Below are 16479 nucleotides of genomic sequence, written 5' to 3'. Positions count from 1 at the left end.
ACTCTGTCAGCTCTAAAAGCATGAGAGGCTGGAAATAAAGAGGAGAGGAGGGGAAAGTGAGGTCATGTTTTATAAGGCAGTTTTCTTTACTCCAAATAAAGTGATACTGAATTTTTAAATCCTTTTTTTTTTTTTTTTTTTAAACCTTTGCTTTGCTTGCAGGGGCATATGACAGAAAGCTGGACAGTAATTAGCTGAAGATTGTTGCTGCACATTGATAATTTCTAAAATCTGTGTTCCCAGGAGAATTCTGTCTAATCAAGCCGTCTGATTTAAGCTATATATCTGCTTATGAAATGTTTTGCAAAGGTTTTTGCTTTGTTTAAAGTGCAAAAACACCCATAGTCTCTCTTTCTCTCTCACACACACACACACACACTCAGACATAAACATCAATAATTCAACTATTTGATCTTTTATTTATTAATGACCTTATTGCTGTGCTTGGATTTGTCAGAGCTGGGGGATCACCTTTGGAATTCAATCTACTGAGCTTTCTCTGAGGCTATGTGTGTGTATCTGCACTTTATCTTGGAATAAAGTGAAAAGCCTAGACAGCATGAAGGTGTCAGAAAATTATGATATGGTCATCATATCCATGTCTGTGTTTTCAGATGCACAAACCCGCTGTGTCATTCCTGCAGAGCAGTAGTCGATTAATATTGTTTTTTTAATGGCTGATGCCAATGCACAGCAGTGTGGGCCATGGCTGATATAGCTATGATTTTATAGTAATTAATAATGACAAGTCAGACTTGCACAAATAGGCTCTAATTAAATGGACATTCTGTCCTTTGGAACACAAATTGCAGTTCAAAATTTGTGATCTGTAAGATAATGTTTCTTTTGCTCACCAAGACTGCATTTATTTGATCAAAAATACAGTAAAACTAATATTGTGAGATATTTTTAACATGTATTCCTGTGGTGGCAAAGCTGAAGTTTCAGCATTGCTACTCCAGTCCTCAGTGTCACATGATCCTTTAAAAATCATTATAATATGCTGATTTGGTCCTCAAGAAACATTTAATATTATTATCAATGTTGAAAACAGCTGTGCTTTTTAATATTTCTGTGGAAACCGACACATTCTTTTGAGGATTATTGAGTAAATTCTTAATTTATTTGAAATGGAAACAAAATGGAAATGGTCTTCACTGTCACTTTTGGTCAACTGAATGCATTCTTGTTGAATAATATCTTTTAAGAAAGAAAGAAAAATATCTTACCCCAAAACTTTGAAGTGTGTATTCTTTGAACTATGACATACAAACCATGAAAATTGCGCATTCCACGATTTTAACATACTGCTTTTTGTATATCGTGTGTAGTAGCCTAGATAAAACACACACACAAAATGTGTTCTGAAACTGTCCAATCAAATTAAGGGCAGAACTAATTGTTGTATTAAATAAATAGATAAAAACACAGCACCATCCGAGGTCGACAATATGTTTATGAAACCTGACCTTCTTTGAAATAAAGACATGCCATTGCTTTTTGCTCCCTAATGATGATGTATGGCCCGCAGTGAGTGTCCTCTACCTCCCATACTTCTGCGTATAAAGACGTGTTATTCAAATGGAGAGGATCAATAGTTCCCTTGGGCCTCTCTGGGGTTCTGCAGACCCAGGAGAAAACACGATACTGTTAATTACTGGCCATGTTGTTTAGAAGCAAATGAACAGTTCTATGACCTCTAAATTGCTATCCAAGTTTGTTGTTTGCTAGTAAACGCACCTGTACTCCTCAGGCGACGTCAAACACCCCACGCTCCTGTGGTGAATCCATACTGCCATCTGGTGGTAAAATATGAAATAATAATCTTTTCCAGTACAATATATAGCGTTATATTTGCTCCCGAACAAGGTACCGACTTCAGTTTTTGGTTCAGACTCAAAACGATTCCTATGCGAACCGAACATGACAAAAACACATCCCCCACACAACAAATACAGAAAACAGTATGCATTGGAGATTTTATTTTCCACATTTCCAAATGCTTGGAACTTTAATCACCCTGTTTACTGTTCAAAAACTATTTGGAGCCAGGACATATCGCTTTTCTCTGGCCACTGAGCTCAAGTCAAACCCAAACACACTGTTCCCATCTAAACAGCACTGAACAAGCCAGATGATTAAACCAGCTTGCAATATTTCAAGCAAAATATTGATATGAGGGGGGAAAACTGAGCATAAAAGCAGATAAACCTGCCAATAAGCCTCATTTATGTACAAAATATACAACCTGAATTGTATCTACACATTTACACACAAACACACACAAATGTACAGCTTTGTGAATAGAATAGACATGCTTCTCAGAAGCAGTGAAATGAATTCATGTCCTAGACATTGTAGAGTGACATAGCAACATATAACAATGACAATAATAATAATTAATAATAATAATGCATATATGCAACAATCATTGGCATTTTCTATATTTTTTACAATATTGTTTGATTTTTAATCTTAACTAATTCATTTTGCATTGTTAGAAGAGCACAATACTGTACCATTTATCATGAGAATACATTATTGCTTACCTGGGACAATGAAATTAAGGAATATTGTAATGATAAACAAAACATTTCTTAAAACAGAATTTAGAAATAATATGGGCTTGTAAATACTTCACATCAATACGTCACCAGGGTACAACCTTAGTTAAAAAATACAGTCACTGTAACACTAGCTTCATTCACATGAGGATAAAACACCTAAATACAGAGATTTAAATAATGTAGACAATAACGTACCTATATTTGGTTTGAGAATGCAGTACTTTAGCTTGAAGTGCTCGGTAAAACGAAACCAGACCTGCTGTTTTTAGATTTTAGCGTGAGGTGGCTTGTCATTCACATCTGTTTGTTGTAAGCGAAGCTCTAAAGGTGCTAGTTAAAAAAGCTGTCTGCTGCGGTAAAGACTGGACAACAGGAAGCAGCGTTACGACTTTTTTTTTACAGGCATGGCTTCATAGCTACGGTGGAATCTGTCTCTGTCACTTTCTCTGTCCATTTTTTCTCATCTCTCATCATATGCCCCAAAACACACAACAAAAGCCATTTCAAAAGTGGCAGTTTTGAACAGCTGCATAAATTGATATGAAATAAACTGACTTAAATCAAATGCCCTATAAGGGGTAAAACACTCTAAAACGAATCCCAATGATCCACGGTCTATTAAACCAACAGGACATGGCAGTTTGTTGTAGTTTAGGGGCTAGAAACAATAAAAACATTCCATTTGCTCTTTTCCTCTCTCTTGAATCCCTCCTTTTCCTCGCCAAAGTTCATTTTCTGTGACCATCTGCCCTGATGTTGAACTACATCCCAGTTCCCTCATGCCTGACTTCGTGTAGCCATGTTCAGATTTTGGTTTCTGGGCCCTCGGGATCCAGAGACTGGAAGGAGTTGCGGATGCGGGCAGCCTCGCTAGCACAGAGATGGCCGAAAGCTTTGTTGTACCACTCTGGAGACTTTCCTCTGGAACAGCAAGCAAATATACAGCATTTAGTGAAGCATTAAGAGTTATGTACTGCATTCATTACACATGCTTTGAGGAAGCACTTGACAAAAAGGAATTTTTAATTAACCAGAGGAATAATTGTATTTAAATAAAACATCAAACAATTTAAAGACTATTACAACCATATCCGGCATTCTAAAGAACTTTAAACAATAATAATAAATATTATATAAAATTATATACTGTGGATTCAGAAAGTATTCAGAACCCTTTTTTAACATTAAAAATACTTAAAAATATTTTTTTCACAATAGTGACCATACCGAAGGCTTTCATTTATAAAGCTCTAAAAAATATTACTGACTGGTGTTTTAGAGCATTTTCTGCAAATATGGAAAAAATAAAGGGTCTCAATTAAATATGTGCAGTTTCACATGGTTAGTGCAAATTGTCACATGACCAGAGCAGTTTACTTCCTGTTTGCACCATGAGATGATGATGGCTGCATCAAAGCTCCAAAACAAAAGGCTAGTAAAGTATGTTAACATAAAGATATGACAAAGATTTTTGTTACACATTATCTTTAAGGTGTCTAGTATTAATATATGAATTCACAATTATTCAGTTTTGTTGAGTATGGACATAGAATGAGTAAACATGATGGTCAAAATTGTTACGGGTGGGATAGTAACTATTTTTGTTTTTTATCTTAGTATACTTATTCAGTGTTGTATAAGGGGTTTTTATGTATAATAATAATAATAATAACCATAGAATGTGATGAAAGAGTTTAAAATGGGTTAATAACTGGGCTGAGATATATAAGAATTTTGATGTCTGCAGAAATCATTTAATTTCAGAATACACATTATCCCACCGGTCACAACTGTGACCAACCATAAAACACACACTTTTCCATAAAAATGTCAAAAAATAATTATTGATTATTTCAAATCTAAAATACTATCAAATCTATATACTTCAAAACAACTATTTTTATTTTAATATGAAGTAAAAAGTAATTTATTACTATGATAGCATAGCTGAATTTTCAGCATCATTACTCTGGTCTTTAGTGTCACATGATCCTTCAGAAATCATACTAATACGCTGATTTGCTGCTCAAGAAACATTTCTTACTATAGTTGTGCCACTTAATATTTTTGATCAACTGATCAATTTTTTTCAACTTCAATAGAATTAATGTGAAAGAAAGAACGATTTAATGTATTCTTGCTGTGCAAAACTATTATTTCTTAAAAAGAAAATCAATCTGACTGATCAACATTTGAACAGTTGTGTATACTTTTAAGAGCTGCCTTTAATGCACTTACTTTAGATCAGCTCTGCATATATGTGTGAGTCTGGACTTCCCAGAGCCACACGGTTCTAGCAGATACTGTGATTCCAGAATTATTCCTCTCACTCCAGCCAGCTGCGGGCTTTCCTCATGATCGATTGACACCGACACCAGCACACACACACCTTTTGGCATATCTGTCCTCCACGTCCTAAACAGAAAAAAACACCACCAATATAAAATCACAGCAAACACTCATAGTGCATCTGCCATCCTCTACACAGACGCAAGAGATGTAAGTGTCAGTCTGCCAAGTGCAAATTTGATTAATTATCAAATAACATGCAATATTCCAGCTGAATGTTTTCCTTCGATCAGATTACTGTTTGCACCTCACAGCTGCGTATTTGTCAAGTGATGTTAAACTGAAGTCTTACAGTGATATTTTGGGCATGACCTGGGTGGTCTAATTTGCTTAGCTGAAAGCATTTTATCTTGAACTAACACAGAAGTGTGCTCAGAGCGCTTGGTAAATGTCTTTCAGTAATACTCCATGAATGCCCAGCTGTTCAGCAGGGGTATGCGGGACCTTTTTACGACCTTGGTGTTCAGAGAATCACAAGAACTGAATGACGCACAAAAAGCCCTTGCTACAGATGCTCAAATGAAGCACATGTTTTTGTTACAGCCAAAATACTATACCTAGGGTACAAAGATCAATTAGTACACAATCAGATCACATTGTTGTACTCGCCTGAGCACCACAAAGTCTCTGTTGGGGTGAGGGGCCATGCTGTTCATCTCATACTGGTACACCTCCGTCTGTTTGTCCAGAGTTTCCAGAACCTTCCACTGCAGCAGGTTACAGTCCCACAGGTGGCGCTCTCGCAATATCCGATTTAGCACCACAGATGGAGGAGCCTCCACCTCTACAGACACACGCCAGCGTCTCAACGGGGTCCCGTCTCCCACCTGTGAGAGACAGCAGACTTTCCTCAGACTTTTATATAGGCTTTTGGTCTTTTACTGGATAGGACAGTCAAAGCAGACAGGATTCGAACTTACATGTAGGTTGTCAATAAATTAAACCGTTCGGATCATTAGGCCATTTATATTTTACATTATTTGTCCAAACTCATTTGATTATACTTTCATGAACAACTCACTAAATGTAAAATCAAGATGTTAAAAAATGGATTTAATAAATAAATTAAAAAGAATAAAAAAATAGAATCAGTAAATATTATAGAAATAATAAATATAAAAATAATTCTGAATTACTATTATTATAAAGTAAATATTTAAACCATGTGTTCCATATAACATGAATGAATGAATGGATGAATAACTTTATCATTACCTTTTTGAATGATATCTCTGTACTGTCAATATTTGATCTGGACACCCAGCCCTTGGTCTTGTCTTTGGTCTCTTTCATCAGATTCTGTATCAAGCTCTCCAGATAAGAGTGACACATGCTTTCCTCCTCTTCTTCGTCTTCCTCATCCTGTTGTGGCTGTTTTTTACAGAGCTCGTCTAAAGAGGGCGCCAGCAGCTCAGCTTCCATGTATGAGTTCCTGGACTGAGAGACCATCTCCTCAGGAATCTGCACAAACCACATGAAAAACATTTCAACAAAAGTCTCCTCTTGTCCTCTAACACTGACATTTTTAAAAGTAATGATCCAGCAGAATATTCAGTCTACTATTCAAATGTTTTGAAGATTTTTTAATTTTTTTTATTAAATTTTTTAATTTAAAGTCTCTCATGCTCACCAAGGCTGCATTTATTTGATGAAAAATATAGTAAAACAGTAATACTGTGAAATATTTAAACTGTTTCCTAAAATGTAATTTATTCCTGTCTTGGCAAAGCTGAATTTTCAGCATCATTACTCCAGTCTTCAGTGTCACATGATCATTCAGAAATCATTCTAAAATGCTGATTTGGTAACATTTATTACTATTGGTTATATAGTGTATATATAGTGTTATACAGACACTTTTTTTTTTTCAAAAGAACAGCACTTAAGAAAAGTCTGAAGAGATTACAAAAATCAGCTGAAACTTTTGTACTTGTTTTGCACACAATCTTATGTAAACTACAATTTCTCAATGGACACACATCTCATGACAAACATGACAGAAAATGCGTCTTGTACCTCAAATAGGTTATTGCATTCTGCAATCATGTGCGCCAGCCCCTGAGTAGCCGCAAGGTTCTCATTCAGGTCCTTTTGGTCTGGTCGCCCAGTGGCGTACTTCCTCTGAATAGACCTGAATGCAATAAGACATCATATGCATAAGCTTCCATGTGATCCATAATATTTTACAAATTTTTGTAGCTCCAAACGTATAAAAAAAACTAATAAACCAATGAAAACCATCTATCACAGCACATTCTACACATTTATATGAAGATCCAAAACATCTAATAAGTTTCACTATGCCCCCACCCCCTTCAGGCCAGTCTGGGTAAGTTTAAGCTAAACTACCCATCTCTTTTAAACTACCCCTCACGTTTTTCCACACCTCCTCCTGTCTCTGGCCCTCAGGCCAGGTGTCTTCTCAGTAATGCTCCCTAATGAACACAATGATGGGGGAGTTGTCTGTATGTTGAGTTAATAAAACACTTCACGCCTTCTCACAACACCTCAAGGCCTTGGAGACCTAATGACAAAGCACACATACCATCCTATAGCTCCTATACAATAATGAAACACTCGTTTCAGTCTTTCTAAGTAGAGCACATATGTTTGGAATGTGCAAAAACGGAACTCCATTACCTAGGCGACAAATTATCATTCTTCATGATGTTGAGGTGGAAGAGAGAAGGAGCGAGGCACACCGCCAGGTTCATTGGGGTCATCTGGTTCTCTTCAACAGAGGAAGTGACATCATTTAGGAAGCACAGCAGCGTCTGCAGGACCTCACGATTTTCATCGGCCATTAACATGATAGCTGCCTGCACAGCCTGTAAGCGCTGTTCTTTAGGGACATCTGGGTAGACAGAGGGTGTGTTAGCTATTTGAATGTACTGTAAGAAGTATTTGTGCAGAAAAGCTCATAACGGACAGAAAATGCTCTTACACTGGTATATGTGGAGGAAGGTCTCGCCCATTTTACTCGTGAGTAGAGGCTCAGGCAAGTCTCTGAAGAACTGTTTGACCATGTCTGCCACGTCATATGCTGACTGATCCTCGTAGTTCACATTTTCTGGGGAAGTTTCACACATTTGGCGCAGAGCCTGAATACGAGACTTTACCCCGGATTTACGGAAAAGTCCCACCTGAAACACGAGGAGAAAATCAAACAAGATTTTTTATCTTTTTTACATAAAATTGCGATCGTTTCCCATAAAGATTTCACTTGTGTTCAAGTTGCTCACACATGCTGACCAACATAAAGCAGTTTGATTCAAAAGTGACCTCTGTGTGCGTGGCGCTTCATGCATCACTACACTATCAACAATAGACCTTTTTTGTACATGAAATGTTGTTAATGTGACCGCAGCTTTACTGAACCAAGTGTTGCGACCATTTCTTTTGGTATTTCCTTTTGTTGTATTGTACTGCTCTGTTTCTTTCTTTCCCTCTTGATAATTGGTCGCTCTATTAAGGCAGAGTCTTTTAAGAACGCCGCTTGCCAGCGGTCGGGAGCTCATTGTTGGTGCGAACACAAACGGGTTCTGAGCTCCTGGATTCCTCCTCCGGCCAGTGGCCAAACTAATATCCAACACATGTTGTTGTGACTAAAATATTAGTTCTCATCTTTGTCAATGATACACTCTTTGTGAAACAGAGCGTAGGGGTGTCCTGCCCTTTTTTTTGTGAATCTGTTTGTGCTGTTTTTGTTAGGAAGTTAGGTAAACCGGCTGTATTTTAATTTCAATTTGACTAGATTATTTAATTTCTCCTTTTTTGTTCTAGATTCCTTTTGTTGGTTATGTTGGCCTGTGGCCACCCCAAAGAGATGCTCTCTATGTTTCACTTCTAATTTTGAATAAACATAACAGTTTTTGTTTACATAAATGGTGTGCTTGTTTGGTCTCCGACCGGAGCGATTTCTTCTTAAATTTGTTTGGGAATCCATCACCAATCCTATTTCTATTATGCTCTTCTCGTTCCCTATATGCGGGGTGTAATACCAAGTCAAAAATATGCCACCTCAAAGTCTTTATGATAATCTGGTCTATGGCTCGAGTCCTTATTTCTATTTAAGTTTATGGGATTTTTCAGTTCTTTTTTTCATCTGCCAGACCATAATCACGTGTCTGGTCACTTAGAAAAGAAACAGCACTGCTCTACTCAACAAGCCACACAATTTGAGGTATCATTCATAACCGCAACCAAACATAACCCTAAACGTGAGCAATATTAATACGGATTAAGGTACCATTAAAACCAAATGCAAATACATTTGTTATTGAATTACTAAGACATCAACATACAGGGAAGAAAAACAGAATAACAAACACTATTAGGATTTGTGTGGCTTATCTGTCTTAAGAAACGGAGCAGTGGCTGGACATCAAGTTTTTTTCAATGAGTTTGGAATAACTTTGACTCTGACCTAACTTAGAATGAACCTTACAATCAGTCTTGCAAATGTGAACTAAACTGTGTACCTGGTCCAAACACTGGCTCCTTAAAAAGCGTAGGGCGAGCTGTAAGCTAATGGGCAGAGGGTGTCCGTACCGCTGGATATGGACAATCAGAGGAACACCGAATACCGTCTTATCCTTGTAGTCTGGTCCTTTCATTCTCTTCATAAATTTTGGCACTGACCTAAGAACATACACAGTATTAAGAAGAGGAGATCAGTTTATGGCCATAAAGGAACAGTACTGTAATGTAGGATCTGCTATAAGAATCTTGATCATATGTGACCCTGGACCACAAAACCAGTCTTAAGTGTCAGTTTTTCAAAATTGAGATTTATATAACTAAGCTTTCCATTGATGTATGGTTTGTTAGGATAGGACAATATTTGGCCGAGATACAACTATTTGAAAATCTGGAATCTGAGGGTGCAAAAAAAAAAAATCTAAATATTGAGAAAATTGCCTTTAAAGTTGTCCAAATTCATTCTTAGCAATGCATATTACTAATCAAAAATGACGTTTTGATATATTTACAGTAGTAAATTTACAAAATATCTTCATGGAATATGATCTTTACTTAATATACTAATGATTTTTGGCATAAAAGAAAAATCTATAATTTTGACCCATACAGTGTATTTTGGGCTATTGCTACAAATATACCCCAGTGACTTAAGACTAGTTTTGTGGTCCAGGGTCACATATATAATGCAAGAAGGAGTGTGAATGCAAAAGTGCACGTTGTTTGAAGACAGAACTGTGATGTAGATGGCAAGATGAGATTGTTCCACAAGCTCTGGAGTTTTACCACAAGACTTGCGACTGAGGAGACAGTTTTATCAGTGTGTCATTCAATAAGAGCAAACAACTGACAAGAAATCCCCCAATCAGATCCCACAGGGACTTTCCATGACTGATTCATCTTATTGCTTCAACATGTATGTATATACCATTCAAAAGTCTGGGGGCAGTAAGATTTTAATACTTTTATTAAGCAAAGATGCATTAAATTGATCAAAAATGACAAGAAAGCCATTTATAATGTTAGAAAATATTTCTATTGTAAATAAATGCTGTTCTTTCAAACTTTCTATTCATCAAATTATCCTACTGTTTTCAACATCGATAATAAATGTTATCAGCATATTAGGTAACTCACCAAGTCCACCCATGCTTGTTAGACATGGAGTATTTCTCCATGATAGCAGTGAGACGCAATAAAGAGAACTTCTGCAGCAAGCTAAGCTGGCCCACTGATTGGCTGGATATCTGTAGCGAGATTCCTGATTGGCTGAGGAGGTTTGACATCCTGAAGCTGGGCCATCTAAGGCTAGAAATACAACAACAACATGAATATTCATGAAAATCTAATAATGAAAAAATAATTTAATGCTCTTTAAAGTATAAATAAAAATTCAAGTTAGCAGAAAGACATATGTGATTATTTTAGTCTCATTAATGAGCTCCTCTCAGAATATTCTTATGCGCCCAATAGAAAATGATTTAATGATTTGCAAATGCTTCTAATGCTGTACTTTTATTTATATTTTATTATGAGTTGTATTGTTGTTTGTCATATGTGTATTTGTATAACTGGGCCAGGACACTCATGTAAAAGAGATTTGTAATCTCAGTGATGTTCTCTCCTGGTTAAATTAAGGCTATAAATATCCATCCTGAAGTCTCACCGTGGTCGTGTCAGAGAAGCCCCCACCCCTGAGTCCCTCCTCTCTCTGGTGCTGGAGGTGTCCGTTTCATTTAACGAAACCCCATCCTTGTTGCCGTCGTTTGGTGTGGTCAACCCTTCAATTACAGAAGTCCCCTCAAAGTCCAGTGTGATCTGACTGGAAGACTGGCCGTCAATAATCCTCTGGTCCTGCCCCCTGCTGCCATCCCCCTCCCCTTCACTCTCCGGCAAGACGTTTTTGGACCAGTGGTCCACGATCTGCTGCAGCCCATTCACATGCTGCAGAATGTCATCCAAATGTGGGAATATATCCTCCTTCTCAAGGTCCAGTAAGTCCCCCGTGCTTGCGTACAGGTGTGAGCCCGGTACGTTATCGTACACACTGATCCTGCTGCCTCGTGGGCAGCAGCGCGTCACGGCCCGGAGTTCCCTTCCACCAACTTTCCTGCACTTGAAGGGCTGCGGCTCTGAATCCAGAAGCTTCCAGTTTCCATGTTCCTTACTGGCTGGTGTCAGACTCTCGATTGATAGCGCTTTAGGGAAGGTACCAGGTTTGTGATCTTTTGGGATGTGCACCAATAGCTCGTCATAGGAGCGAAACTCATTTTTGCGGCTCTGCTCGACCGGTCTCCTCCTTTGGGGAGCGCCGGCGAGAACATCGATGTCCTCTAGGTAGACGCCTACACGTTTACCAGGAGGATACAACTTTGAGACACGTCCCTTCATGTTCGGTGTGCTTTCGGCACTACCGCTGGTTTCCGATTGGCTGCTAGCCTCACTGCTGGCCAGCGAATTTAGGCAGTTGTTAGCAGGTGGCATGTTTTCAGCATTTAGAGGCCCGCCGTTTAAAATCTGAACACATCGTAGAGTCTTTAGTGCCTCTGGCTCGCTTTGCAGAACTGGGCCGCTGATAACCAAAGAGCGCCGCTCTGAACGACCCATCGATGGCCCCCACGTCCGACCCAGCGTTTCCATCCTCCTCAGGAAGTCTTTGGCGCGTGTGCGTCCACGTCGCCTGCTCTTGGCAGGAAGTGAACCGTAATGAGGCAGCTCTCTGGGCAAGTGCAGTGGGGTGAGCGAGGCAGAGTCAGGCATGGCAGCCAAGGAGTCTTCGCTGTGCAGGGAGCAGATCTCCGGCTCGCTGAGGTCTGTCAGAATGCTCTCGCTGCTCACGGTGGTCCGCAGACCCTCACCCACCTCAGAGGGGCTCCGCTCCTCCGCTCTACCCAGGAGGTAATCAATGTCTTGCAGACGTGACCAGCGCCGACTGTTCCACTCAAACGTCCATCTATTACTGATGGCCAACAGGTCCTCCTCATCAGAGTCCTCACTCTGCATGCACCAAAAATGCACAGGATTACAATTAGTTGGACATGATTTGGGGTTCGTTTCAGCTCCTAAACTAAAGGCATATAGAATATAGTTTAACTAAAAACTGACTTATAATTCTCACTCAATAGACAATAAAATGGGCGAATGATCTTTTGACAAGGGCCAGTATGCAACCACACAGCAAAACTGTGGAAAACTTTTTCCCCAGTTAATATTAAAATCTAATTTTTGAAAAATCTGTCTCTCTCTCTCTCTCTATATATATATATATTAATGAAAATCAGCATTTTTTGTGTGTGATATTAATGTGATATCACGGCTTCTTTGTACAGATGTTAACTGTATGTTTTATAGTTAGTAAAGCCCAGGCACGTGAGCTCACACAGCCAGAACAGGAAAGAGCTGTAAAGGGCTCTGACACCCTCTTAACACTGTATATACCTTCACAACCCATTTCCTATTTAAAATAACACAGACCTCATACGTTTAAATTGAGTAACAGTGATGATGTCAAAAGAGGCTCATGGCATTTGAAAAATGTCAGGAGATTATTTCAATAACATCCCCTAAGTCATACTAGCTGGTTTGGGGAATTCTCAAATATCATCCAAACAAGAGGACTTGAACATAACAGGTATCAAATCACCGTCTGGTTGTGTTAAAGACAGCAACACCCAAACACCCCTTTCACATGCCTGAGATGTCAGAAAAAGCAAAAGCGTCAGAAATGACCTACCGATTGAGATCCACAGCTTACAATCATAATTAGGCTGAAATACGACCCCTGAATAAACAGTCAATAGTCTCGACTGAAGATTAAACTGACGCTTCTATGCTGAAAGCCAACATCAATTCCAATGACTGCTCTTTTTATATAATCTGCTTTGTTATAAGCAGTTTATATGCCAAATAATCCATTTTAAAAACCCAGACACACAGATTTATTCTAAAGACAGATTTTTATTTCACAGACATACTTAAAAAAATAAATGCACTATAAACCAGATCCATTGTAATAATAATAAAAGCATTATAATTGTATAGATTATTTAATAGATCAGATATTTAATTTCATTTTGCATTTAAAATAAATATGTGAATCTTGTGAACTTTTTTTTTCAGAATTTAAACATTTGTTTTGCATAGACACCACTAGAATTTTTGCATTGTGGCATCATTTTAATGACAATGAAAATCATTTTCTCCGAAATTCTCAATACTGAAATGTGGGGAAAAAAATTAATGTTTTCAAAATACAGTGTAGTACAAGTAATGCCATCTTTTTCTGTTTAAAATCTTCATAACTTAAAATCATCATTCATATACATTACTTTTAAAAAGCTTGGGGTCAGTAAAACTAAAAAAAAAAAAAAAAAAAAATCACATTAATTAATTTATTAATTAATACTTTACTTTTATTTAGCAAGTAAAGACATTTCTAATGTTACAAAAGACTTCTATTTAGAAAAATGCTGTTCTTTCGAATTTTCTATTCATCACAAAATCCTGAAACAGATATATATACATATATATATACACACACACTGTATTTCTTGACAGTTTTCAAATGATTCGCTCAAATCCCATTCAGGATTGGATGTTTTGAAGGAAAAAAAAAGACTGGCCACTTACTTTCTTCTTGGGGAGGCTCACGTCCAGTTTCATGGAGGCACACTTGTTCAGAGTGTTGAGTCGACTGGAAGAGAGAAGACACGGTCACTGGTGCACCCGTCACTCTCATCTCCACCACAAAGAAACCATACAGCCACAGAGAGAGAGAGAGACAATCCACTGTAGATCCTACACTCGTCTAACCTCTGTTTGCCTCTCTACGTGCAGGTATAGATTTCAAGAAACTCTCACTATCTGTGTCCTGATTGGCTGATGGAAAGAGTGACGGGACGGCTTGGCAGACATAGGTTCTAATCTCTTTCAAGACATGGCCATGAATGAATGAGACTCTGACGGGACTGCAGAAGGGAAAACAGAGGGATAAAGAGAGCGAGAGAGTGGGCAATCCCACCTTCTCGTCCACCTCCTCTTTGATCTAACCCTACAGCGCCCTTTAACGTTCTCATCTGACTGATCTTCACCCCTGAAGAGTTTTTCTCCACCCCTTTTTACACACACACATCTTCTTTACTCTACAAGAGACTGCAGACCCCTCACTTTATATCCATTCCAGACACGAACAAGCTATTATTTCACCTATAAAACCAGACCTGTTGTTTTTGACACGTTAAATGTTCCATTGTGACATCAGCGTGGTTAATCAGCTGTCTGCCGACCGACACGATTTTTCAATCAAGATTCTCTAATTAAACATACCGGGCCCAGATGGCCACATAAATGTGCGTAAAAATCATGTCTGTGGCGTGATAATGAAACGCCATTATCATGCCAGAAGACAGCGTCCTTAAGAGCAGTGTGTGTATTCTCTGACAGTAAAGCTGTCAGATCTCACTAACGCTGTCATTAGAGGTATTAGACAGGGAGACAACCTGCTAGAAACCCTCAATGCCTCAAACCCCGGCCCTCGTTTCACACAAACACACACAACCATCTGTTAGTAGCCTATACTGGCAGCCCAAACCCCCCTCAGGCCTTTGAGAGGGACATCAGAGCGGACTCCACGGGGGCTTTAGGGATCAAAGCGACGGGGAAGGGGACAGACTTTATGAAGGACATGGGTCAGACAGCTACAGAGGTGGGGTCGCCACTGGGCCAGCGCCACTGAGTTTTCTCGTACTTGTACATGCAGGATGGGAGGGAGGAGGGGGCAATAATAGGGTTTGGTCTGGTTGTGTACCGGTCTTAAAAAGAACTGCTGAAGTTTCTTAAACTTCTGAGTTTTTTATAATTAAAAAAACAAACTTTTTTTATGATTATATAAATATTGATTTATATATATATATTCACATAAATCACATAATACATCAAATAAAATATTTTCTCACAAAATGATTTTTGGAGAAAAGCATGTACACAGTTTTTATGGATTTTATAAATAAAGATGAATACTGCCTAACAACAAACAATAGTAGTATTAATGATGGAAAACAATAAATAAATAAATTGAATAAATTGAAATAAATAAATTACTAATAATAATCCTATGCCAGCCCTTGTGTCCTGTGTTGTGTGTTTCCTGCCCTCTTGTGTCCATATATGGTTATTTTCCTGTCCTTGTTTAGTTTGATTAGTTAATATGATTTTGTTCAGCTGTGTGTGTAATTAGCCTGTGTATTTACTTCCTGCCTGTTCACTTCCTTTCTGTCTGGTCTACTCGTTACTCCCGGTGTTCCTGTGTGTCTGCCCTGCCTTGTTTGGATTAAAAACTGTTTATTTGAGTTTATCCATGTCTCCTCGCTTCCCTCGTGTGTGTGTGCACAGTGACATCCTAGACACAAAATAATATAATGACCCTATACAAATGGATACAAATAGTTTTTCTCTCATTTGTTCACGTTCTGTTGTGACAACAAGCTCATGAGATAAAAATGGAACAGATATGTAGCCAAAAACTAAATAAATACTTTTTTCTCTCAAAAATGAACAAAAACAACAAATTGACATGTGGCATTGTGAAAGAAGAGTTACTTTAGAGCAGGCTTCCTCAAATCTGGCCCACTCCTGCAGAGTTTAGCTCTAACCCTAATCAAACACACCTGAGCGTGCTAATCAGGGTCTTCAAGATCAGTAGAAAATCACAGGTTGGTGAGTTTGATCAGGGTTGGAGCTAAACTCTGCAGCAGATTGGCCCTCCAGGGAAAGATTTGAGGAACCCTGCTTTAGAGGCATAGAGAGCTATTGCATCAATGTGACATTTGCACAATAAGACCAGCGAAATTAGATACAAAAGTAAATAGGAAACATTTTATTTCATGTCGTCCTTAATGTTTTCATATTGTTCAGCACTGTGCAATATAAATAAACACAACTACATGGCCTTCAGAGTACAAGTGATTGACAGTAAGGCCTTTGATTTTCACAGCTGTCATTTTAAGTAAAGACAGTGTATCAAGTTCCATCCTGTAGACTGCAAGACTCTCAATATAAAGAATCTCAAGATATCGAGATAATCCTA

At 38.3% G+C, this 16479-nt stretch overlaps 1 protein-coding gene across 12 annotated transcripts in view; it reads right to left on the bottom strand.

Moving 5' to 3' along the window:
- Window positions 1-1940: 1940 nt before the first annotated feature.
- The window catches only part of stard13a (StAR-related lipid transfer (START) domain containing 13a), a 59257-nt gene continuing 44718 nt past the window's right edge, over window positions 1941-16479 (bottom strand). For all 12 annotated transcript variants that reach the window (XM_058788827.1, XM_058788831.1, XM_058788829.1 and 9 more), the window contains 11 exons: window positions 14025-14088; window positions 11062-12392; window positions 10533-10703; window positions 9398-9557; window positions 7861-8059; window positions 7557-7770; window positions 6933-7047; window positions 6132-6377; window positions 5526-5743; window positions 4806-4982; window positions 1941-3488 (listed from right to left, as the gene is read on the bottom strand). In XM_058788827.1, coding sequence (XP_058644810.1) covers window positions 3371-3488; window positions 4806-4982; window positions 5526-5743; window positions 6132-6377; window positions 6933-7047; window positions 7557-7770; window positions 7861-8059; window positions 9398-9557; window positions 10533-10703; window positions 11062-12392; window positions 14025-14088 — 3013 coding nt within the window. In that variant the 3' untranslated portion in view covers window positions 1941-3370. The remainder of the gene's footprint in view (window positions 3489-4805; window positions 4983-5525; window positions 5744-6131; window positions 6378-6932; window positions 7048-7556; window positions 7771-7860; window positions 8060-9397; window positions 9558-10532; window positions 10704-11061; window positions 12393-14024; window positions 14089-16479) is intronic.

Source organism: Onychostoma macrolepis, chromosome 10 (assembly GCF_012432095.1).
Source record: "Onychostoma macrolepis isolate SWU-2019 chromosome 10, ASM1243209v1, whole genome shotgun sequence".
In the NCBI taxonomy this organism is placed as follows: Eukaryota; Metazoa; Chordata; class Actinopteri; order Cypriniformes; family Cyprinidae; genus Onychostoma; species Onychostoma macrolepis.
The sequence above is the reverse complement of the archived record's forward strand: the minus strand, read 5'-3'. Positions and strand labels throughout refer to the sequence as shown.